Source organism: Cupressus sempervirens, chromosome 11 (genome assembly GCF_028749045.1).
Source record: "Cupressus sempervirens isolate cs-2001-9-10 chromosome 11, ASM2874904v1, whole genome shotgun sequence".
In the NCBI taxonomy this organism is placed as follows: Eukaryota; Viridiplantae; Streptophyta; class Pinopsida; order Cupressales; family Cupressaceae; genus Cupressus; species Cupressus sempervirens.
This window is the reverse complement of record NC_143128.1, coordinates 54,959,787-54,985,246: the sequence shown is the minus strand read 5'-3', so window position 1 is coordinate 54,985,246 and position 25,460 is coordinate 54,959,787. Positions and strand designations below refer to the sequence as shown.

Sequence of the window (25,460 nt, the reverse complement as noted above, 5' to 3'; positions counted from 1 at the left end):
ATACCTTGGGCTTGAGCCAATAACCCATTCCAATTTGTCAACTGATGAACTTTGTCAATACCAAGTCCAAGTGTACTACTAAAAATAGCAACTTGAGCATAATTGACTTACTATGATAGCAAGTCTCCAAAACTGAGCCAACTGACGAGCATGTCAATCACTATGTATAACATGACCTCAGATGCCCCTGCCAAATAGAGCACTCATCAACAATGACTTACTATAAATAGTAAGTCTCTGACTAACTGCTCCAGTCAATGATACAGAATCTCAACACTGTCACCAAGCTGCTCAGGTGCCCTAGTAAAGATAAAACCCTTACTTTCCCAAAAAAGACACTATAAACAGTAAGTGTACCAATCTGACTCAAATGAAAAGCAATCCTGAACATCCCTAATCACTGGAGTGAGAAAAGAGCCTCTAGCTTGAACAACTAAAACCCCCGATCCAACTGATTAGCAATACAATTCCATGCTAGCACAAAGAATCAAAGATTTGATTCAATTGAATGGTTTGCTGTTGATAAAATCAACCTTCGCTTAACCTCCCAAAACGATCTTTCCAGAAAAAAAGGTGACAAAGATCAATACTTATTTTGAGAGAGAGCTACTTGGGGAACCAATCTTAGCTGAAAATTGCATAATAAAAGAGCTTCAGGATTGATAAATTTTGCAGCACACAAAAGAAAACAAGCAATCTTCATTGACACAATACTGTCACCTAAGATTCATTTCCCTCAGGGCAGAAAAGTTGCATTAAAATAAGATAAAGAAATTCATCAAAAAGACCCCTTATAGTTGAAATCCGCAGTAGGTAGCAAGACAAGATACATTTCTAAACAAAAGAGGGACATCAGTCCAATTCAATTTAACCCATTTGAACAGATTTTTAGAAGTTCATTTAATAAAGAGGGGAGCAACTACTTAAATACAAATCTTCAACAATATTAAGACATAATGTAAAAGAAGTATAAGTTTAATTTGGCATCCTTTACCATTACAAAGAACATGATATTAAAGGAAAACAAATAAACAAAAGTTGTATCTGCCATTTGCACAGTTGGGTTTCAATTTCTCTAAATTTCCATAGGGTTGCCATTAAGGTTGCACATTAACAAAAGATCCAACACTTTCCAAATTACTTCAGAGTTTTCAACACAAAAAAAACATGCTTGGTCATTTTGTTCCAAAGAATCCAAACCACCTGTCAGACCTTGAAAGAATTCATACATTAAGGAAAACCAAGTTCTCAATTTATACAAATTCAACTATCTTGAAAAGACTCTGAATTTCAGAGTGAAAAATGTACATGCAAAGTCAAGATACCGAGCTGAAGACAGAGATTATAATTCTTTGCTAAAAACTACTTTTGGTAGCCTACTGCAAAAGAATTGAGTTACATTCTTATTTGAATTAGAAAAAATATAAAGTTTTTGGATGGAACATGGTATGATTTCTGCTTATTTCTTCCTTCTTCAGATTCTTGTGCGATCTTTGCCTCCTCTCTTCCAGATTCTTCTTCTGTATCTGCCAGCAGCTATCCAAACTTTTCTAATCTCTTAAACTTCTCAAAACAATCATTTTTTTTGTAGAACAAGAAAACAATATTTCTTTTGAATCTCTTCTTCCCAACCCTATGCATGCCAAAGACAAGGGAGTGGAAGTAAGGCTCCTATAATAGCCACCATTGTAATGTCCCCATTTTTGGCAAGTCTCTACAGTTGATTGAGTCAGTTCATCATAGCGACCCTCGTGAGCTGAGGGTGAGATTTGGGGGTCTCAGTTGTGGACTTAATAATTTTAGTAAGTCTAATTTGGGCAGTTACCATATTTGGCAGTGCAGTCGGTGGCCCTAGCAGTTGGACATCACCTACATTGGATGGCGCTATTTATCACATGGGTTCATTTTTATAAATTAATTATTAAGGTTTCATTATTATAATGGTACTTTATTATTATATATTATAAAATGATGTTGTGTTGATGAAGCTTCTTAAGTGGAATTATGTTTGGAGAATTAAGTGCAATTTGTGGATTATAAATATGATCCCATTGTGAAGGAAAAAGAATCCAATTGTCTAACTTGCTTTTGTTGTGTGTGGATTTCTGAGTTTTTCTGATTATCAATTCCCTTGCTGAGTTATAAGGGTTTGATTCTGAGTTGGGCATTTATTCCACAGCTGAAGTATTGTGAAATTAAATTCTGAGATTGGTACAATTCTGAAATTGTGATCTTCCATTTCTGGAGTTGTATCTTGGAGGACATTACTCTGCTGAAGAAAAAGACATTTTTCATTTGCAATTGTGGAATTGCAGTCACTGGATTTGTGTATCAGAAATCGGCGTATGAAAGTCGAGCAATAGCCTGGTTATTTTCCTTACAAAAGATTACAGTTTGCCTGCAAATCTGTGCATCTAAATAACTAGACATTGGACATGGTGGTATGGAGGCAATTTGATATGCAATTACAGGTAATTGAACTGCCTGTTGCTCCTAGCAACAGGTTCCAAATCATGGCATTTTAGAGGGGTGAAAGTTTGGTGTTCGATCAGTCATATAAGCTCGGCGATTGGAGTAGACTGTCCAGCATTAGAGATACTTGTGCATAGTCAGACCTGTTCTCTGCATTTGCATAGGCGGGTTGTTCTGTTTTTTGTGCCATCGTGGCAGGGATTTTGGCGTCTATCTCAAAACATTCAGGGTGGAAAAAAATTACTATCATTGGCCTTGAATTGGGCATTCATCTGCTACATATTGGGCCCCTTGTATTGTTTGGGATTGACGCCAGGATAGCCTTGGTTGCAGCTCGTGACTTCTTATCTGCATGAGACTTGGTCATTGGCGGCAACACTCCACCTAGTGTCTGTAACAGAGTTGTTGAAAGCTAAAGGGAGCGACTGGGTTTGCAGCCAATCATGCATCCTGTAACAGGTTCAATCTGAATTATATTTGCAATATGTATGTCACTGATATGTAAGTTGGAATTGATAATAAATCCTGAGTTTGAGTTATTTGCTAGAGAGCCCTTATTTCTGATTTCCAGAGCAATGGAGTTACTAGTGAACAGAGTGAAAAATCATTTACTTACTATTATTACAAAGTTAAGACTCTGCATATGATATGTTGAAAGCCCTAGAAGACATGTTTGAGATCAACAATACCAGTAGTCTTCTTACTCTAAAGAATCAACTCGCTAATATAAAGATGAATAAAGAAGAGACCATCACCTCATACTTTATGAGGATAACAGAATTAAGGAACCAACTCTTTAAAATTGGTCACATCTATGATAGTAAAGAGTTAACCATAGTAACATTATATGGACTCCCTATTTCAAGGGAACACTTTGGACAAGGAAATATGTGCTCATTCTAAGCTACCCAAATTCAATCAACTAAAGGCTGACTGCATTCAAGAAGGGTGTAATCTAATATTTAGAGGAATGGACATGGAATCCACATAAGGAGACATTCAGATTCTCACCACAAATTTGAAAAAGAAAAAAGGCAAGTGCTCAAATAGTAAACAGACATTCAAGAAACAAAGAGACTACTCCAAAGATCAATGTTATAGATGCGACAAATATGGGCACACTGCAAAAAAAAGTCCTGACAGACTTAAACATCAAGCTTCTGTCATTGAAGTCATTAATCAAAACTTGGATTCCGAGAAATTTGCATTCTGAATAACTTCAAAATATCCATAAAATTTGTGAAATATTGGATTCAAAGGGAGTTCACTATTCTTTATCATCCTTAACAAACCTCTTGCAAATAAAGGTAAATCACTTCTAAGGTAAACTTGATATAAAATTGTAATTATTGAGAAAGGGTCTCAGCTCATTTGTTTATTGTACTTATGAAAATATTTATGTTATTTCATGACTATTTGGACCCTGTATACAGCATGAGGAAGTGACGCCTTCCAAATGATTATCACTTGTATTTGTCAAAGTTATTGAATGGTGACAATCTTTCAATAACTTAATCTTCTATTGTGATAGATGAGAACTTGCATGGTGTAAGTTCCTTAAATAGACCATGGCCTTCTATTGTGATGGACATATTATGATGTCCAAACAGATCACAACAGATGATAATTTGCATGGTGGATTAAGTTCCTTAAACAGACCATGGCCTTCTACTGTGATGGACATCTCATGATGTCTAAGCAGATCACGATAGATAATAATTTGCATGGTGGATAAAGTTGCTTAAGTAAACCACGACCTTCTATTGTGATAGACATCTTATGATGTCTAAGACATATCACAATAGATTCTATCAATATGGTGAATATCTTTTGATGAAAGATATTCTTAAAATTGTCATTTCTAATATTACCATTGGTGTAATATCTATTCATATGTTTATCCTTCTTAACTAAGAGAAAGTGTTAATGTTATAGTTTAGTCCAATAAACAAGAAAGTGTAAATATATGTGAAATATAATATTGTTATATTATATATATAAAAAAATTATATGAGTTGACTTCTATAGGAATTTTATATATATATATATATATATAACATTTATTAAATGTCAAATCTTCAAAAGTAATTAATTCAAATTACCAAGTCTTAGAACGATAAGTCACAAGTGGTTTACTGCATTTAATCATGTGTTTAAGGTTTGCGTTCATCAGTGATCACTTCATTGAAAGGGGAGACACATCACGGAATGGACATGCCTCCCTCTCCCACCCTTGAAACTGCCTCATATAAGTATTGTTGTTGATGGGTATTCAAATAACACATTGCATTTACCATAGTCTTGTTCGTTGTTTGATTTACTAATCAACAGCTGCTTTCAACCAATCAAACTCTCAACCGTTATAAGCAATATATATGTTTGATTTCCTGATCTTCATTGTTTGATTTATATAAGCAATAAACTCTCAAGTTAAACTGAGATATTAGTGATACGATTAAATAATTGTATATTCATCAAAATTATAATTAAATCTGATCCTTACGATTTTAACACCCTCAAACTATGATGAACCTGTTCAATAGGACCCATCCAACCAGCAGCACCAACCCTATCAACACCTAGATCCAGTATAAATGAAGCTCACATACATCCATCATAAAGAGGTAAGAATATCCGAAATCATCTGCTACACCAAATTTCCCTCTACACTCTACCAATCCCCCATGGGTGCGAAATCCAAATGTGCTACAAGGATAAGAATTCCCAAGGGTGTCTATATCACAGTCATGATATCAATCCTCTGCTAAACTGCAATAGATGTACGGACTCTACAAGTAGTCTCCCACCAACTTGCAGCTATTGATTCCATCTACCGAATATTTTAAATAACCATCCCACAAAGGATGGTAGAGTCCTAGAGCCAATACAAACCAATGCATTATCAAGTCCTCCTCATGTGGATCAAAATAAAAATTATGAGCACTCCTCATTGTGTAGTTATAGCAAAAAGCTTCAATCACTGCCAATGAGTCATCACTTACAACATAAGAATCAGACGATGGCTCCAACTTTTGAGTCCGAACAATTGATTGGGCAGGGCCTCTAGTGTAAAGGTTTGTAGGATCTCTGATAAAGATAAACTAAATCTCTTTTGATGCAATATCAATATATACTAATGTAGATATTATCAGAACTGTATATGCAACTGAATCGGGTTCTGATTAATAATATCAATGTGCTCTCGACAGAGTAAGTAGATTGATAATGTTCCTGATCACAGTCCGAATGATATATGTATTTAACAGATTTGAGTGAGGCAATGATATGACTTTTACTTGAGTGTTATCGCTGGTGAATAGCAGATCATTTCTGTTGTTATTGACGATCTGATTCACCCAGCGATCGGTGATAATATATGAGAAGAAGAGGTGCATGTCTCGCAGGGACATGACTATACATGGCCATTGGCTACGTAGAGTCGTGGCCCTATGGGGTCATGCACTTCTAATAAACTAATTGTTCCAATAACAAACTAGCAGTAATCAGACATCGAATATGATTAAGCATATGGGGATTAGTAAACATATGTTAGGGATAATATGTGTGTGTGTGTGTGTGATGAAATCACATATCATATACTTAACATATCGGAGAACTTCACTTCTTCTGAAGCTACACATTAACATCTAGAAACCCTCTCTGCAATCCAACCGCAAAATCTCTATGTGTAGTCAGAGTATCTGCAATTGCTCGCACCAATTGTTGAATCCAACAAAAACCTTGGATGAGAGTACCCTCAATGACTCCAAATTGTCCCTCCTATAACTTTGGACTCTCAAGCAAGTACTCAATAAACGAATCTATGTAGTAGATACAATATGAGGCAGAATCAGCCTATTCTCCTACAACCATCAGCTGATCACTCTGACTTGGTGACACATCAAGTTGTCTACCACCACTGATTGCATGAGATGAAGTAACCAATTTGCACTTTAATAAGTCAATTGGCCCCACACTTAAATAAAAACTTTATTTTATAGCTTTAACCATTGACTATTAATAAAGGATTGTTTATTAATAATTAATACCTTGGGCATGAGCCAATAACTCATTCCAGTTTGTCAACTGATGAAATCTGTCAATACCAAGTCAAAATGTAGTGTTAAAATAGCAATTGAGCATAACTGACTTACTATAAATAGTAAGCCACCCAAATTGAGCCAACAGATGAATGAGTCAATCACTATGCATACCATGACCCTGGGTGCCCCTGCCAGATATAGCAGCTCCAAAACAATGACTTCAAATAAATAGTAAGTCTTTAAATAACTGCTCCAGCCAACTATACTAAATCTCAACATTGTCACCAAGCTGTTCAGGCACCCTACTAAAAATAGAAACCCTGAATTTCCCAAAAAAGACAATAAACAGTAAGCATGCCAATCTGACCCAAACAAAAAGCAATAACAGACATCTCTGATCACTGGAATGGGACCTCTGCCTCGAACATTTGATACCCCCTATCCAATTGATCAGCCTATGGGGGTCAAGAAATAGGCTAATCCTTTGAACTCTAATGCTAACAAAAAATGGGGGCATTAGACTGGCTGATAGAACAGAATTTGTTGGCATGAACTTAACCCCAATATTTACTAAGATTGATTGATACATAAAGGATTGCACTATCAGTTAACAAAGCTAGATAGGCACGAAAGCATATCTACTATGGACAAAATTTAAAAAACAACAACCAAGAATTTCCATTTTGTTCCCTTGCTCACATTGCAGTTCTTCTTAGCAAATATGCAAATAAAAATTTTAGACCTCAACAAGTGCAAAGTACAGTTGGAGATTGTCATCAGAAATCTCAGATTCCACAAAGGGGGTTCAATTGAATACATACATAATTAGAGGGAATCTTAAAGAGTACAGAAAGCATGTGAAAAAAACATATTAAGTACAACCAAACCAGAATGAACCAGTAGATGAAGAAAACAATTTAGATACAGATCAAGATGATCATAAAAATCATGATTTAATTTTAATATTTTAGCAATAAATGTAGGCTGCTTTTGTTTCAAGCCTCAAGAATACCTGCAGCCATTGAACAGTTCAAACCTATTATACCTAAACATATACTGGGGTAACTGCTTGCCATACATGATACTAATTGCCTTTCAAGTTGAACTGCACATTCATAATTTCTCACCTTCTGAATTCAAGAAGTCAGACAGATGTGTGGAGGCAGTTCATCATTTCATGTAGTAACCCTTTATTTATTCTAAGAGTCATCATAGAGTTGGTTGATTGCATGGTTAAAAAAATGTATATAATCAGGACTTGGTAAACTCAACAACACTTAACATGCAGTATGAAATTTTAAACTAATACTACAGCCATCTAACTTATGAAATCTGTTCGGTATTAGATGATTAGAATAATCCATACGCGGAATAGAGTTACTGAATCTCAGAATTGATTCCTTACCTTCAGTTTCTGTAAAGAATCTTGTTTAGGTTGGAAAAAATTCTGCAATGCAAACACCAAATCAAAACCAATGATCAAGAAGAGATAAATTATTGATCATTGCACTTATTTGTTGTTCCATACTCTGTCTAATTAAAACAATATCACATTTTGTAATTCCTGTTGTAGAGTATGATATAAGATAATAAGACATAAACTTCATCATACATTGACAATACAGAATGATTACACTAAAGCAATGAATAAAATAAATTCAAATGACACTCTCAATCAAGGAAGTCTTGCTGAGCTCTGCAGGTTATGTATGAACTCAGACTTCTATTCGGTACAGATTCAATACTAAACGTGCTTCACTCCAAAAATGATTTTACAGAGATTTTGTCAGGAACTTAGGACCACTGTGAGCTCTACACGAAGTGCTACTCAGGCTTAGTGCAGAGACATCTCATTTACACTCGCTTGGAACCAAATTCAGATGAATAACCGTGTACTATGAGAGGCAATTATGCATGCATCTGACCTTACCATTAAATGGCAGTTTGAATTGAAAATAACATGTAGATAACTGCTCTCCAAGTCATGGCCTCACAAGAAAAATAAGAAATCAAGCAAATATGAGGGAACATATTACCTCCATGTCATCACCAAATCCATCAATAGAGCGATATGGTGAATAGACAATGAGATCAAATCCCAGGCTCTGCAAAAATTTGAAGGCATAAAAGTTACAAATGCCAATTCATCATCATATGAACCAACCTGAATTACAAGCTCCTGCAAAAAACAGAAGAATGAACACCAAATAAGAACATGCATGCCTGAAGAACAAGCATCTCATTTCTCAAGATGACTTGATGATCTTGTTGAATGCCCTTGCCAAGCTCCTCTGCTGAAACGTGGAACTCCTCCACTTTGCAAGAAGTGTATATACAAGTTAACCTGTTGAGACAATCTTTTCAGTACTTCTTAAATAGTTCGTAAAATCTCCAATTTAATAATCCATCAGTTAATGATGCACGGAAAAACCTGATACATTTCATCCTGCCATTTGTTTGTATAATTTTATTATGGCACTGCAATATCAATCAAAAAATAAATTTTGGCTCACAAAATACCATTTGACTATGTGATTTAGAAAATGATAAACTATATTGCTTGGCAAAGAATAGAATCATAACATCATTAAAACATGGCATCTGATTATAAGATCAAAAGTTGTAGCACTCATACTCAGCTTTTAACCTCTCAGGAACATGTAACAGATCTTTGGGATAAGCATACTAGATTATTAGCAAAAAGAAAAACCTATCATTTAGAAGCAGAAAAGGTGAGGAATGCATAGACAAAATTGAAGTACTACAAAAGTCTCTTTTTTGATGTTTGGGAAATTGGAAACACGGTCCTTAATTCTTTTAGTCCATACAAATAGTGGGAATGCACCAATGAACAAGAGAGGACACATTTCTCTACAGATAAGGGCCACATATTTAAAGAACGTGTTTTCTTTATTCTTATAGATCACAACAATAAAACTCTCAAGACACCCAAATAATACGTACAACATATCATCGATAGAAGTTATAAAACATGATTACACAATACAGTACTTTAGTACCAAATACAACATTAGCTACTAAGCCCGCTATGTGCTTTGTAAACTTATTAATAGGCAAGACTCCTGTAGATGCAAGTTTGCAATATTCACTATTCAACTGAGCATACAATGAATCCAACACTGTGTTGCATACAATCATCCTTGTATCTTAAATGATCACGTTTAAAAACAATCATATCAACCCAAAAGTAATATTCAACAAATATTTCAGATTGGTGCTTTCAAGTAGGGAAGATGTTACATCTGTGTTCCTTGGGAAGTGTTCCAGTGGCCTCACCTGTCTTTTATGGGCCCCCTGCTCCCTTCCATCTCCCTTTTATAAACAAAACAAGTACATCCTTTCCTTTTTGATAAAATTGGGGATGCCATGGCATCTCCCCATGCCTGTACCAATTAACAGAATACGTAGACATGGAAGGATTCCTGTAAGTTTACTGTGACCAAGATTAAACCTTCACTGAGCAACTCAGGATTTTATATAGCCTTACAAATTTAAAAAAGACAAGTTAAGAGATCCCACTTAATGGAAATTGTCCCCTGTGATTCTAGATTAGAGTATATTCACATGGGATATTCTAGACTGATATACTAGGTTCTTGCTAAATTTAGCTCGTTCTAATAGAGTCATAGTTAATGGTCATTTAGGCTTTCTTTTTACTCTTTCTTAATTTAGTTATTTTTAGACTACACTATTATTAGCATCTATAAACTCTATTTAAGATTTAAGAGTGTGTATTGTTAATAAAACGTATTATGTGTGGAGGTGTTTTAAATAATTTTTTGTGGGGTAAAATTTTCAATTTATTTTTCATCATTTATTTTGCAGTTTGTCCTAAAAACTCAATTAGGGTCTTTTAACAGCAAATGAGAAGGTCTATTTTGCCGCTACACATCAAACCATTTAAGATTCCAAATTTTTGTGGGTTGGTAGAAATTAAAATTCCAAGGTATTTTTCGGACAACATATTTCATTTCCGTAGCTTTGGAAATCCTAATTTTCTGGCCCACATCCGATTTTTTTCCAGACCTTTCCTGGACTTTTCTAGAACAATCCTGCATTTTTCTAGAATTGCACACAAAAAAGGCCCGCACGTTTTTTTTAACCCTTCCCTCAGCATTTTTTGGCGGTTATCAACAGCCTCCCCTGGTCAAACATGAGGCCCGCATTTGCTTCAGCCAACATGATTTTTAGACCAGCCAACATGATTTTTAGATAAGCCAAACTTTTTTGTTTTCTTCTGCCACATGACCACTCCTGCCTGCCAGTATTTGATTTTTCAAAGTCCACAATTTCCGCATCACCAGTCTCTAAGACAAATTGCTGTTTTCTAAGTCCGTGATTTCCACATCAACATTTCCTACAAGAAAACTATTTTCCAAGTCCACGATTTCTGCATCGATATTTTCTGCAAGACAAACTAGGCCCATGATTTTTTCTACTGCTATTTTTCAGGGTTTTTTTCTGACTTTCAAATTTTTTTGTTCAGACTTTAATTCAAAAAATATCAGGTTTTTGTTTATAGGTTTGTTGTTATTTTTGGAATCTGGTTTTAAGCCCTAAACTTGATTAGGGTTTTTTGATCATTTAAAAAATGATTTTTAATTTTTGCAGGTTTATTAGTCTATTTTTTTTATTTAAGTACTACTGGCTAAAAGTTTTATAAGTCACCAGAACTACAACTTACAAAAATGTGATTTTAGGCAATATGACGTGAGATTTCTCTCTCCTCTCAGCAATTGGGGAGGCTGCCTTCTTATTGTAGGTGGCTTTAATAGGATTTTAATTGAAATTACAAAAGGAGTGATGCCATGATTATGATTATACTGGTAGCTCGGTAGTTGGCATAAGAAACCCCTAAGACAACAGTTTAATATGTTGGTGAAATGACAACAAAATGTCATGTCCCCTCTCTAGTCTAACTAGCAGAGTCATGAGAGTTGGCCTATTATTGGCGTCTCGTAGGCTAGCAGTGGTGGATAGAGACTCATACTGGATACTCAGTGACCAGAGTTGGTTCTACAATCGAGTTTGAGAGCCACTCAAGGCAGTTCCTTAATTTTAGGGATTTTCCTTAAATTTAGGAGGTTCTGGCAGTGATTAGATGAGGCTCCTCGGGACTAGTATATGGTTTTATTTTCAGGGTGACAGGTAATATTCCCTAGTTTCTACAAGCATCCCTAGTTTTTTGGGATGGGACTACCAGTTGGCTCACATTGCCTAGCATCAGTCACAGGCAGGTGACAGGACCCGTTCACTGATTATTTAATTGGTTTGGCTTTCCAGTTGAATAAAAGAAAATATTTTTAATATTTCCTATTAGTCACAGGCAAGTGACAGGACCCGTTCATTGATTATTTGGTTGGTTTGGCTTTCCAGTTGAATAAAAGGAAATATTTATTTCCTAAGTTTGCATTTAAATAAATTAAAATAAAGCTATGTATATAGCTAATTGGAGTAATAAGGGAATTTTGGCTTCATCTGGTCAAGCAGGCCTGTGTGTTATAGCTCATTGGAAAGGTCTTGAATTATTATAACTTATTTTCATCATTTGAAGACCTTCGAGTACTTAGAGTTATGATTTGAGGAAAGAGGTGTTTTTCCTATACATAAAGGCCTTTTAATTGAAAAGATGTCATTTTATAATAAAGGTAAAGGCATATTCTCCCTTTAGGGTTCAATTGGCTTTGAGAGGGAGATAAAAGGAGATGTTGGCTCATTCTTTCATTATCTTTTACATCTTCATTCTTGGTATTTGCAATTTTTCTCTGAGGAGCAGGATGCAAACCCTAGAGCCTGGCTATTGGGACGCAAACCCCAATAGACGGTTTCAGCAATATTCTACAATATTGTTTCAGCAGTTGACAAAGATTGTTAAGTTCAACGTTTGGGGGTGCTTGTGCATTGCACCTTGAGGATCTTGTTTGGCACGTTGGGATCTTCTTGCTGCCTTGGCATGACTATAGCAGTCATACGGCTGCCTTTCAGTTTGCATGTGATTTGTTGGTTGGCTTACATAAGCCATCTCTACCCTTTTGGTGCGCTGCTGGTCCATTCTTGCAACTGGTGTCTTCATTCCTTGTTTGTAAACACCTTTGCTGGCATACTGATTACATATCTTTCCTAGTACGATTTGTCGCTATTCTGGTTGACTGAATATTATATTATTTGCTGCTGTTGTTAATTATTGTTTTACTTATATTTGGAAAATACAACAAAAGAAACAATCCTTCTGCAACTTCTATCCAATTCTCTAAGATCAAAAGGAAGGCACAGGAAAATCTATTATTTTAATTAAAATTTATAGAAGTTCAATGAAAGGATCCTTTTGAGATCTTTCACAAAAACCCAAGGTTTCTTGCAATTAGTTTGAATCTATGATTCAACTAGAATAATTAGCAAGCCACAAAGTCTCTTACCAATTATCTTTAAACATTTCAATAAAATACTTCAAATTAATGCGCAAAGACTTTAACTCTTAGTAATTTGCAGCCACTATGCGACTATAACAATTTCTTTTCTTGAGGCTCAAAGTCTTCGAGAAACTAAATGGAAAGCTCAAGTGATTCAACTTGTCCATCATCTCACTTTCATGCCTTGATACCTTGTGAGTACTTTGAATCACTTACACACCTTGTGATTCTATGCGGCTGCACCAATCATCAATTGCCTTGACCTTCCCCTCCATCTGCTTAGTGTGCCCAAGAAAAGATGCAGAAATAGGATTAACTCTTTGAGAAGAGTTGTTCATCTCTTCAATGGTCTCATTGAGACATGCATTTTCTTCTTTCAACCAATTCTTCTTCTCCCACAGCATATCAGTTTTCTACATGAGAAAAGCAATTGCATCTTGTGCATCCTACTAACAACCTAGTCGTCTTTGCTTACCAAGTTCAACCGTGGTGAAGTTGTAGTCAATTGCTTGCATCTCCTCAGTGGATTTACCGACCAAAGGCTTAACTACCTCAGCATATTGGACCTCATTTTCATCAACCATGATCCTAGAAACAATCTTTGCCTTAGGTCTATCAAAATCCTTAGGTGGAATTTCTTCCTTCTTTTTCTTCTATGTTATAGAGCTTAACCATGGGTGGAAGGAGACGGAAGATGAACTAGTTGTTGACATGATTGCTAATGCAGTAATTGTTTCTACCCATGCAACTATAGTCACAATAGGAGGAGTCTAAATCTGAATTGCTACTAGCCTCGGATTGTTGCATGTAACTTGAACCATGAATTGCTCAAACTGGGCAGTAGCATCCAGAAAAGTCAAGAGTGGAATAGACATAGAAAAGAAAGTAGAATATGTATCAAACACATTCTCAAAACTGCCATATTTGTACTCTGATGTAAATGCAGGAGCAACCAAGGATACAGGTAGAGCCGGTGTAATCTCAAGAGGATCTACTAGAGAAACATGCACTGTGGAGAAATAATCCACGTCTCTATCTAGCTGAGAGTCAAGAGACTCATCTGACAACAATGTGGGCTTCTCGAGTGTTATCATGACAAATGTATCTACAGAATGAAGCACCTCGGGAACAAGTTCCTCAAGAATAGCCTCCTCATGCATCTCATCATCATTAGACCCAATGTGAATCCTTCCAAGGTCTGGAAGCCTGATTTCAAAGGCCTTGCTCCCTTTGATGGTGAGTTTTGGAATTGATAGGACTGAACGCTATGATGCTAAATTAAGTGTCATCCCTACCCTTGCCTATGATCTTGAATCTCAACCAAACTACACCACAAAATCAAAGCCTTTACTTGGTTTGAAATTAATGCACTTGAGGCCTCTCCTTTTCAACTACATATGTGATTTGCAAGGATAGATTGAAATTGGTCCCAGATGGACATGTTTTTCTTCAATGACCATGAAGGTGGCAAGATAGGTAAGCTCTCCACACGATGCTTCACATAATCTAAATTGAGAACATCTCCAACATCTTCAAACCCATCAGGGATCTCTGCAAGGTTGAAGTCAACTCTATGCTTGATGGTTAATTGGCCTCTTCATCTTGTTGTTCAGGCCCCTCTAGTCAAAGCAACTCCTTGTCATGAACTTCTTTAGAGTGATCCGCTCGAGCTCAAACTCTATGTTCTTTTCCTTTAAAACTGTACCAAGGGAGTACCAACCAATCCTAAGTGGATTTCATAAAGAAATTTCCACTCCTACCTTTCAAAATCTTGTCTAGGGTATTACGATCAAGACTCATGGTGGTATTCTCATCTTCATCTCAGATTGTTCTAGAACCATAATCAAAGTTACTGGCACATGCTAACACAAATTCTGATTCCAAGGCAACAAGAAGGAAAGTTGAAACATGTGTATGTAACTTTGTTTGATATAAGCCATGTCACCAATCGTAGCAGTTTCAACCCTTCACAAGAAATCTTCCATATTAAGATGAGCAAGTTTGGTATCTCGAACTTCATCCTAGTATAAGGTAACTTGCAAAGGAGGATTGGAGTTATGATAACTGCTATATCGGTACTTCATCTTTTTCTTCTCTTTGCCTTTCGATGGAATGGTTTTTCCTAATATGGAAAGCATGTCAGCAACTGTTATATGAAAGTCCCAAAGGATGAGTACATCTTTATGAGATGGATCCATTGATTGCTATTTCAATGCAAAAAGATGTAGATCTGGAAGCATGTAAGTGGGGAAAATGACTAGAAAGCTTTGCACAACAAAGAGCAATTTATTTTAAGATGAAATCAACTTTTTAAATGGATAGAAAAAACAGAAATCAACTTGTAGTTCATTAGCACAAACAACCTAAACTACATAGAAGTGATGCTCAATGAAATCTAGGACTTCTTCTTTACCATTTAATCTTAGCAACAGGGCTAAGATATCCACAATTTCCCTCTTCGGATTGGTTCCAACAAGACTCCTCGGCATTTTACTCTTTTTGGAACGAGGAGTCTGGAACCAAGTTCTCTACATGTCCTCTCTTCTCAAAGTCTTCTTCTCATTGAACATTGATGCAAAAGAATAAAAGTCTATGTCCCAGTACTGCTCCACTGAAATTCTGAATGCAGACTGCATCAATTCTCTGTTGACTGACAAGATTTGCTTGGTTTCCCGGTTATACCTTTCAATGAATTCCTTCACCAATTCTAGTGCATGCACAGCCATGGGAAAACCAGCAGCTTCAACTAAACCACTTTCCTTCAACTTCTGTGTGATTGGAGGGAGGGGCTCGGTGTTTAATCTTCTATACAAATTACCAAGATCGTAAAACTTGAAAGAAGTATCAAAAAAGTTCTTTAGCTCACTCTCTAATCCAATTAAACGATCAAAACCAACAACTCTAACTACCATTAACTTATAACTTCATAGAGAGAAAGCAATTGTTTCAACTAAATAGTCATTGCAGAATGAGAGACCTTGTTCAGCAAAAGTCCGATCATATAGATTTGGAAATTGGATCGTTGGCGCCACACGAATGAAGTAACTCATAATTAACAGCCATAACGATCAGATTTGTCATAAATTAGGCAGATCAACAGCTATTTGAAACATATTCCACCCATATGATAGCTCATAAATCCGACCACCATAAAATTCACTCTCCTGTAGTAGCGAGATTATTTCCTTTCGGAGTCCTTTTTACTTGGGTATACTGAGAACTACCCTCTTTACTTGGGAATCTAGAACAAAGGCTTGCACTTTAATCCATTAAGTGCGGGGAGAGAGACAATACCTTGCTTTTCCATAGGCTTACTTTTGCCTTTGATTTCCTTTGGTTCAGGAGTGCAATGCACGGACTTGTAATAACCCTGTCTGGTTATAACATGAGCAATTCCAATTTTCACTATATTTTCACCAATTCCTCCTCACAAATCAGATGTTTAGCATTTTGTCAAACATTTGGCACATAGCTGGTCAATACTGTATTTATGGTATTTGGAATGAACTTCTTTTTTGAGTTTTGGCATATATGATTTGCAAATTGAATACTTTCAAAGAAATAGCCGGAAACAGATGCAAACTTCTATCACAACAAATTAAACAAAGATTAATCTAATTTATTAATGGCATACAATAACAATAGCAATTGTGAACCTGAATTAATTCACCATTCACCATGTAGAGGGTGCAAGATTCTTCAAATCACAGGCTCAGTGGATGATCATATTCACACAAATTGCCAACTGCAGACCCTTTCAAAAAATCTTACTCCTCTTTTAATATTGAACCAACCCCAAACAAGGTGTCCACAGCCACTAATATGAAAACATGGTGAATAAGTGTGAGCCACGGCTGGAAGTAGGAAAATGCAGGCCTATTAATGATAATGCAGGTCTGCAATAATGGTTCATACCCCTTGATCTGCAATTTCATTAGTGCTGGAAAGGTGAAGTCCAAATTCCTTAATGCCAATTTCAAACTTCAGAACCCCACATGACATGCTAGAGCCCACTGATTATTAATTGCATGAAATCGTATCTCTAGAAAGTTTCAGAATTGTAAATAATCTCTATCAATCCCTTCACCAATTTCAAAAGCTAGAACCAATGACGAATTCTCCTTAGACACAAGAATTACAGTAGGAGAGAAATGCAAATTATATGCCTCGGCATAATTTGCAAACACCAATTTCAGAATTCTCAGAACTCCTCAAACCCTCAACCAGATATTCTATAAATTCGATATAATAATTGTGAGGCCTCGCCCCGACCCTTCGTAGCATAGTTGATACCTTATTATTTTGATACTTATGACTCGATACGTCGAGACACTATCAGATACACTGAACATATTATGTTATGTTATTTCATGTTGCGTGATGTTTACTCTCAAATATTTGTTTCGTCGTTTAACGCTTTATGAACATGTGTATTGAAGTAAGTGAATGCAAAATTAACACTTTGATTATGAAATTTTAATGATTAAGAATATGAGTAGGATGAGAGAAACACTGATTTATTGAAAGATGTATGTTTTAATTTATGTGATTCCCTGATACGTATATACATATGTGCATGTGATTTTATGGGGCTACTGATGTGTGCAATGAGTGTGCAGGATATTTTAGCCGAGAAACCCGACGGAGGAACAGAACTGATCCCTATGTGCCATTTGTGGAAACCCCATTGTTCGTATCTTTATTGTATTGTGAGATGTATGAATGTATCTTTCCGTAATCAATAAATGTTAATGTTTCGTAACCATGTTCTTATAGTGTCACTTGACACTCGTGAATTGTTTATGCATTTCAACAATGCTAGTTAGGGTTAACTGTGTAACCTTTGGACCTTGGACTAAGTTAGTTCCCTTTTCGTTAATCTATTTTTAATCGAGTTTAGTTACCCCTAATCCGGATTAATGCTTAATCTGCTTTTTGGAGTTGTTAGATAGTCTTAAAAATTCCTAGCATTTGATTGGTCCCAAATCAATTCCTAAGGCCTTAAATCATGAAATCTTAATACCCAAAGGGTATGGGTATGGGTTGGGGGCATTTTCCACCCCCCTAGCCCCTTTTGTTGACTTTTATGGTCACTCAAAAAGCCTATTTTTGCCTTAGTGCGAAAATTGAAAGTTGTTACCATGGGTTGAATAACCTCAACTCCACTTAGAGGTTAACCTTAGGTTTGGTTGGGTAAGAAACCTCTAGATTTTTAGGCAAGTGGGGGAAGTTATTGCCCTTTTTCGGTGGTTGAGTTTGGATCTTATTTAGAGGCATTTTTGAGAATTTTTGGTTGTTACCCAATCTCTACTTTTAGAGAGAAGTTTTGGAAGATTGAAGGCAAAGAAAAAAAAGCTCTTCTCAATTTGTTCAGTTTACCATAACCTCTTGTGAAGGTAGGAGTCCTTCATCTCCTTTGTTCATGTTGTTCATGTTGCTCATGTTGTTTCATGCTTGGTTCATGCTTATGTTATTGTGTCGTTCATTGTTATGCTTGTATGTATGTTGGGTATGCTTGGGAAGTATTGAAACACATGTTTTCTTGAATGTTTTTCCTTCATGTTTTGCTTGAATTTCTAAGTTTTCTTGTATGGGTGTTTTGGCATTACTCACCCTTGGATAGGGCAGAAGTGGCCAATTTCGGGAAAGGTATTCAGTTGGACTCCAACAATGTATAGTCTCTTATCAGGACAAGAAGAGGGAGAGAGGGTAGGGTGTTGTGGGCCCCTACCTGTCAACACAAACCACGTATGAGTTTTGGCATGTAAGAATGGAAGAACGGAAGTTCTTGAGTTATAGCCCCGATTGGGCACCTATTTTGGTGTTGTGTCTGACATCTCCTGTTGGAAAAATCCACCTTTCCCTAGTTTTGATTCAATGTTGAATCCTGTTGTGAAAACCTAGTATGGATATGAATGTCTGATTTGGTTCCTTGTTATGTTTGTTTGTCACCTGGTCAATTTCCGTTCCCTCCACGACCTCAGCAATGTATTACAGGAAATGAAATGGGTCCCTTGTTAAGGGCCATGAAGGAAATCTAAATTTGATTATTGAAATTTCGGAATTGAAATCTTGTGTAAATTGTATTTAAAACCTTTGTTGTAATGGCAACGACGCTGGGTTTTCTTCTAGTTCTTTCCCGGCGGAGCCTTTGAATCAGGTTGTCAATAAAATAGTGTTTGAGTATAATCGCTTCTCATGAGGTTTTCGTATTTTTTAGTTATATAAATGTATATCAAAAATAAGATGAAATGATGATGTTCAATTACGCAAAATTCAATTTTCATATATGTTGAGACAAAAATTATGTTATGATCGTAGATTCATTTTCGTGATTATTGAAAACTAAAACCAATCTTGCATTGTTGTTAAAATGGATCATTCAAATTCTTGGTTTAACTAGGTTGTAACTAGTCCTATTAGATTTTTTTTAAAAATAATAATAATAATATATCCCTCTTGTTAAAAAAAAATAAGTTGATTGAAATTTCACACTTAGCATAAATAGGAACTTGCAAAAAAAAAAATATACAACCTTGAGCCAAATACTCTCTGTCTTTTGTATGAGGGAAAGAATTAATTCCCCCTTTGGTAACACAGAATCTTTAAAGATTCCCCTAAATATTCTTATTGAATAATATAAATAAATTAACAATTGGATAAATAAATATAAAATAAATATAATCAATCTAAACAAAAATATTTAACTTATTAAACTAACAAATATCTTTTTTACCAACTTTGCTTTATGATATAAATCCACCCTACTTGTTCTAGGCACCATTGATGTTGTAGGAACATGGATTTTTAAAACAAACAAAAAAACAACTAAGTCAATGTCTTAAATGCCTTTGCACTTTGCCATTTTTTTTTATTTGACCTGGGCACTTAATCTCTTTGTCCTCCACTCTGAGCGAATTCCTACAAGCAAAAGAAAATGAAGTCTTTGGCTCTTGCACCATAGTTGTCCCTATCAGTCGATTTGGCCAATGAATATTGGGGGTGGAAAAAGGCCTTGGTTTAACTTTGATTGTGACATGAGTCTTTTCTCAACTCATGTCTTCTCCATGCAAATTTGGAAGGACCTGTTCTTTACCTTGAATGTTTCCATTAGATGAAAAAGCGCCATTGAGACCTTCACTTTCCAAAGAGAGAAGCACTTAGAAACATTTTCCTTTGCCATGGCCACAAGGATATATATATATATATATATATATATATATATATATATATATATATATATATATATATATATATATATATATATATATATATATATATATATATATATATATATATATATATATATATATATATCCTCGAGATGAATTGTTGGCCATGGATTCATCATTTAGTAATGCATATCAAGGTCTCAGATTAACTTCTTTATAACAATGCACCTTGGTCCCGTTGAACACATGGAATCTTCTTAATGGAGCATGGATTGTCTTGCTTTATATCCATAGCTTATTCATTAAATTACAACCTTTGATCTGAGATAAGCATCAACAATCAGGATATGATCTTAATCTTTGGAAACACAATAGAAGATGTTCGCTGCCAGAGGTTGAGTAACTAAAAACATGAAGTTTCGTTTCTGTCACAGAACTAAACTTTGACTTCGGATCTTCGATCTGAGAGTTTCTTAGCATCATATTTTGCTTCTCTTAGTCCTTTATACATCTACGAATGTCATTGCTGCTCGTTCTTTAGGGCCTCACTTGATAAAGTTCGCCAAAGACGAAAAACAAGCAAGAATGGACAGAATCTAAAGAAAACACTTGCTTGTGGTAGGAACGGACTGCAGAAACAAAGTAGGACTTTCTTCTCATTTGGAAATCGCTCAACCAACCCTCCCAATCCTAGATCACCTAAGACTTTAATGCAGTGGAACAACAAGAATCCCACATGGAAGCATAAGGGGGAAGTGGAGTAGGGAAAACCCGAGAAGAATGCAAAAGGGAGACCTTAGGATGTTTGATGAGAAGAGAGCCACCTACGGGCTATCTAGACAAGAACTTGAACATAATTGCATTGAAAACTTCTCAAACTAGAAGCTTAAATGGGATAGACTGAAAGTCTGGCAACATCTTGCTAAGATTGTTTTGGGTAGATTGTTTTGGTACAAAACCATGTCCTACAATAGTTCAAGTTGTACAGAATGAAAGGGATGAGCATAATTGGGAAGTTATCGTGTTGATCAAAGTCTCAATTACAAAAGATCAGCGCCCTCAAGTGCCTTATGGCAAAACAACTAAAGAATCCTAGGACATCATGAAGGATCTTCACTAAATATCCAACAATAGCTAAGCTTTCTCTCTGGAAAATATGTTGTTTTCTACCATGATGGATCAGAAGTTTTGTCTCCAAGCACATTTTATAAAAATCAAGGACATCCCTAGCCTGATTGAGGCTATTGGTCACTAGATGGAGGAAGAGGATATGGTAGATCACGCTAAAAAGCATGCCCGAATCCTACAAGCATTTCATAGAGATGCTCAATATCACTTCTACTAGTATTGCTCTAACATTCTCTAATCTCTACACTAAGCTTTTGTAGCTGGATAGATGGAAGCAATAGTTTGGAATTCATGCAAGTTCCTCATCTAAACAAGTGGCCTTCCCAACACAAGCCTCAAACTGTGAAACAAGTACACCTCAATTCTCCTAGCAGCATGGATCAGGTGAACCTCTGGCATCATCAAAAAAGAAGAGTGTAGTGCAATTATTACGATAAGTTTGGTCATGTAAAGGACTACAAGAAATGATTGCCAACCACAAAATCTTCATAGGAAGCGTCTCAGCAAAACGGCCCCAATTGCTTCGCATTCAAATGAGGACTTTGCCTCTATTACATTCTGATCAAGTCATCTTACGAGAGGGTTTTCAATTTTTTTTCCTTAAATTTTTTGTTGAGTTTTAATAATTTTTTCCTAAAAAATTATTTTTTGGATATTCTTTGATCCATGTCTCAAATTTTGTGTTTGGTTTTGATCGATTTTTCACCTCATATATCATGTTTGTTTTTAATAAATTTTCATCTCAAAAAATTGTGCTAGGTTTTCATAAATTTTTCACCTCAAACATTGTATTGGATTTCGATCAATTTTTCAGCTCAAAAATTGTGTCGAGTTTTGATCAATTTTTTACCTTAAAAATTGTGTTGGGTTCTATTGTGTATTCTTTGATTTGTGTCTCAAATTTTGTGTTTGGTTTTGATCCATTTTTCACCTTATAAATCGTGTTTTTTTTAATCAATTTTTCAGCTCAAAAAAAAGGTGCTAATTTTTGTTAAATTTTTCACCTCAAGCATTGCATTGGATTTTGATCAATTTTTCACCTTAAAATTTGTGTTGGGTTTTGATCATTTTTTTCCTCAAAATTTGTGTTGGGTTTGGTCAAGTTTTCTCCTCAAAAGTCATTTCTAGTTTCTATAATATGCGAAGTTCGCATGGGATTTGTCCTATTTTAAGGTTTTACCATTTTTTTTGGAAAACAATGCTTTGCAAACTTCAAATCATAGTATCTTGCAGTATGTTTTGGGGCATCTAACTCAAACAAAGGTTGGAGGATTTGTCAATTTTTCCTAAAAAGTGCGACAATTATTCTCAATGTTTATCTTTGTTTCTAGGAAATGACAATTCAACTATCCAACATCAAGTTGGGCATTTTTGTGATGATTTTTGTTCAATGGTTTTGCAAATTCTAGGAGGATCGGTGGAAGAGTCAGTGGCGGGCTCTACCCTCTTGTTGCAAATCATTCTAAAGAAGGGGCTTCCAAAGATTGAGATCAAGGGAAGAAATTCAAATGGTTTAAGAAAAGTAACATTCACAAATGAGGAAAACAAACACAATTAAGGGCTTCATCACCTACAAAGAATTTCAAGACAACAAGAAGAAAGGATATCAAAGACATCTTCCAAATTCAAACTTCACACTATGAAGTCCAAAATCCTAGGTTGAAGCATTCAAAAAAGGAGTAAACTCCAAAGTTCAAGTAGGTTTAAAGATGTTATAATTTGGGAATTTTTTCCCCAAAAAAGAAGAAAAAATGTTCAAGGCCAAAGAGATAGGCATGTTGAAGTGGCAACCACCTGTCTCCACCAATCACATAATCTCATGATAAGGCGTCCAAGTTAAATGAACCTGATATTTTCTTCCATCAAGATAAAGGGTGCTTTCTTCTAGAAGAAAGCTCCATCTCATGTTTATTTTTCATTGGTTTGTTCATTTCAAATCCTAATTAGGGTATAGTTGTCTAAATCTTGGTCATCAACCTTAAATTGACCTAGGCCCTTCATTTGTTTCTAAACTCTTATATAGGCCCACTCCTCTCATTTCTAAGAGAGAGATCCAAAGATTGTGCATAAAAATTGCTTAAGTAAATTCATTGTTCAATTGTTAGTGAACTTAATATCTTTTGCAAGTTCCATGGTTCCTTGTTTCTCTTAGAGTGGATTTTATTTTCTGGTTAGATTAAATAAGGATTTTACAGGAAAACTTTACCTGGAATTAATATGTTCATACCTTTTATAGTTGGATGATTTTCAATTATTCTGAAAGGTTAGTTTGAATACTTGAAATATAATTAACTTCTATTGTAAAAGTCTTGAAATACCTAAGAAGATAGCACCATCCTTGTAGAGTTGTTGAATTTGGCAAAGTAGAAATAGGCTTTCGATTCCACTTTTGCAATCTTGTGTCTTGAGTTCATAGGATTAGTATAGAATAGTTTGGGGTTAGAATAATCTTCCTAAACCCTCCTCTTTTGCATTTTGTTTTAGAAATTTTCATAAGTATTAAACCCAAAAATCCAAAAAAAATAGAATAAGGAAACTCAAAAGTTGAATAATAAATCTTGAAGAACAACGCAAGTCCCCCTAGCATGTAAATCGTCCTACCACCAGAATTTATCTTGAACAGCCAAATCACATGCATTTGGAACCTTGGAGTTGTCTTTGTGATCACATAGTTCATCCATTTAGCACATTAGAGGATTTTATTCAAGTGAGGAGAGTCCACCTAGTATTTTATTATGTGTTATCTATGTCATAAAACACATGCCAACAATAGCCAAATCCAATACTTGTCATCAGCACTGGTGCTTCATCCATCTCAATTTCACATGATTGAAATTTGTAGAGTACGAAGGATGGCCTTGGTTCAATACTCTCTCTTTCAGCTTCCTCCATAGGTTTTAAACTTTTAATACAATATTATCTGTAGAAAAGTGCTAGTACTCTTCAATCTACCAATGTATAATCAATAGTGTGATCATATGTCATCTTTTGAAATTATTCGAAGTTTGAACCATTATCTAACTAAATACCTTCTTGGTTAACCTCATGATGTGCCTTATTATTACTCTCATTAATGTGGATATTTCACATCAACAATCATGAATGGTAATATTGCTTGTTGTGCATGATCTTCCCATTAAAACATCAAAAACAGAAAAGAAGAAAAAAGGAGATTTTCCATTGAACAACTTTAATGAAAACCATGCTTCAACAGTTACACAAATATACACAATGCTTAGTGCCTTCAAACTATTCAGAAGTTAAGATAGTACAAATGCAGTGGTTGCAGCTTACATAATATGCTTAGGATCGTGCTCCATTACCGACCACCGTAAATAAAAACGCTTGAAGTATATTATTGCCGTTGCCTGCAAACAACCAATGGGAATTATTGCTTCAGAACTTAAGTTTCCAAACCAGAAGCCCATTACCAAAACTTAAACATCAACAAACCTGAATTTTATGTGGAAATTTGAAAGCTCCACAGACTTCTTGTATTTTTTGTTCATAAAATATCCGCATGAGTAACTCTTCATCAACAGTGAGAGGCTCTGGAAGATGCACCTGCCTAACAAAACCTGCAGAAGAAGAGAAACAAATTAATGTCAGCATTCTGATAGAAAAAGGATATTTCCCAAGCAATCCGCTCTATTACAATTTACTTCAGTGTACATGTCAAAGAAGACATAGGGCAATGGCTCCCTTCAAAAATATAAAATTTTCATTTGTGTTAGTAAAGTTTTAACCTCTAATACTTTGGCAATACAACAGAAAAATAAAACCAAAGAGCAGAATCCCTTAGACTTATTCCTGCAAGATGATAATTACCAAAAATATGGCAGTCTGGAGAGGTGAATGCAACAAAACTCTATATAAAACCATTTAAAAACCTTGAAATGGCCCATTAATAGAAGTTTAAAGTTTCAATGACACGAAATCCATGTTATACCATTTTCTCCTGCAGCAATTGATTTTCCAGGGTATTCCACTGACCCATCAAGTTCAACTTCTAATTTTGTCGATCCATACTGTACACAAACAAACAAAATATTCTCAATATTTTTACAGTTTACTAAAATCACCATTCCAAGATTTTAGCTCTTTGTGATAGTTAACTTTTCATCAGTGACTAGACAATGTACAAGCAAATTTTCTTCAGCTTTAGAAAGCAAGAAAATATCTGTGAAATAGATAGTAGTAAACATTTTGATAAA

At 35.4% G+C, this 25,460-nt stretch overlaps 1 protein-coding gene across 3 annotated transcripts in view; it reads right to left on the bottom strand.

The window, feature by feature from the left end:
- The window catches only part of CYCH;1 (cyclin H;1), a 76,564-nt gene that overhangs the window by 17,212 nt on the left and 33,892 nt on the right, over positions 1-25,460 (bottom strand). For 2 of the 3 annotated variants that reach the window (XM_089809422.1, XM_089809423.1), the window contains exons 3-8: positions 25,196-25,274; positions 24,700-24,824; positions 24,541-24,614; positions 8,739-8,859; positions 8,552-8,620; positions 7,921-7,962 (exon numbers count right to left, since the gene is read on the bottom strand). In XM_089809422.1, coding sequence (XP_089665548.1) covers positions 7,921-7,962; positions 8,552-8,620; positions 8,739-8,859; positions 24,541-24,614; positions 24,700-24,824; positions 25,196-25,274 — 510 coding nt within the window. The remainder of the gene's footprint in view (positions 1-7,920; positions 7,963-8,551; positions 8,621-8,738; positions 8,860-24,540; positions 24,615-24,699; positions 24,825-25,195; positions 25,275-25,460) is intronic. The other variant, XM_089809424.1, reaches the window with a different exon arrangement.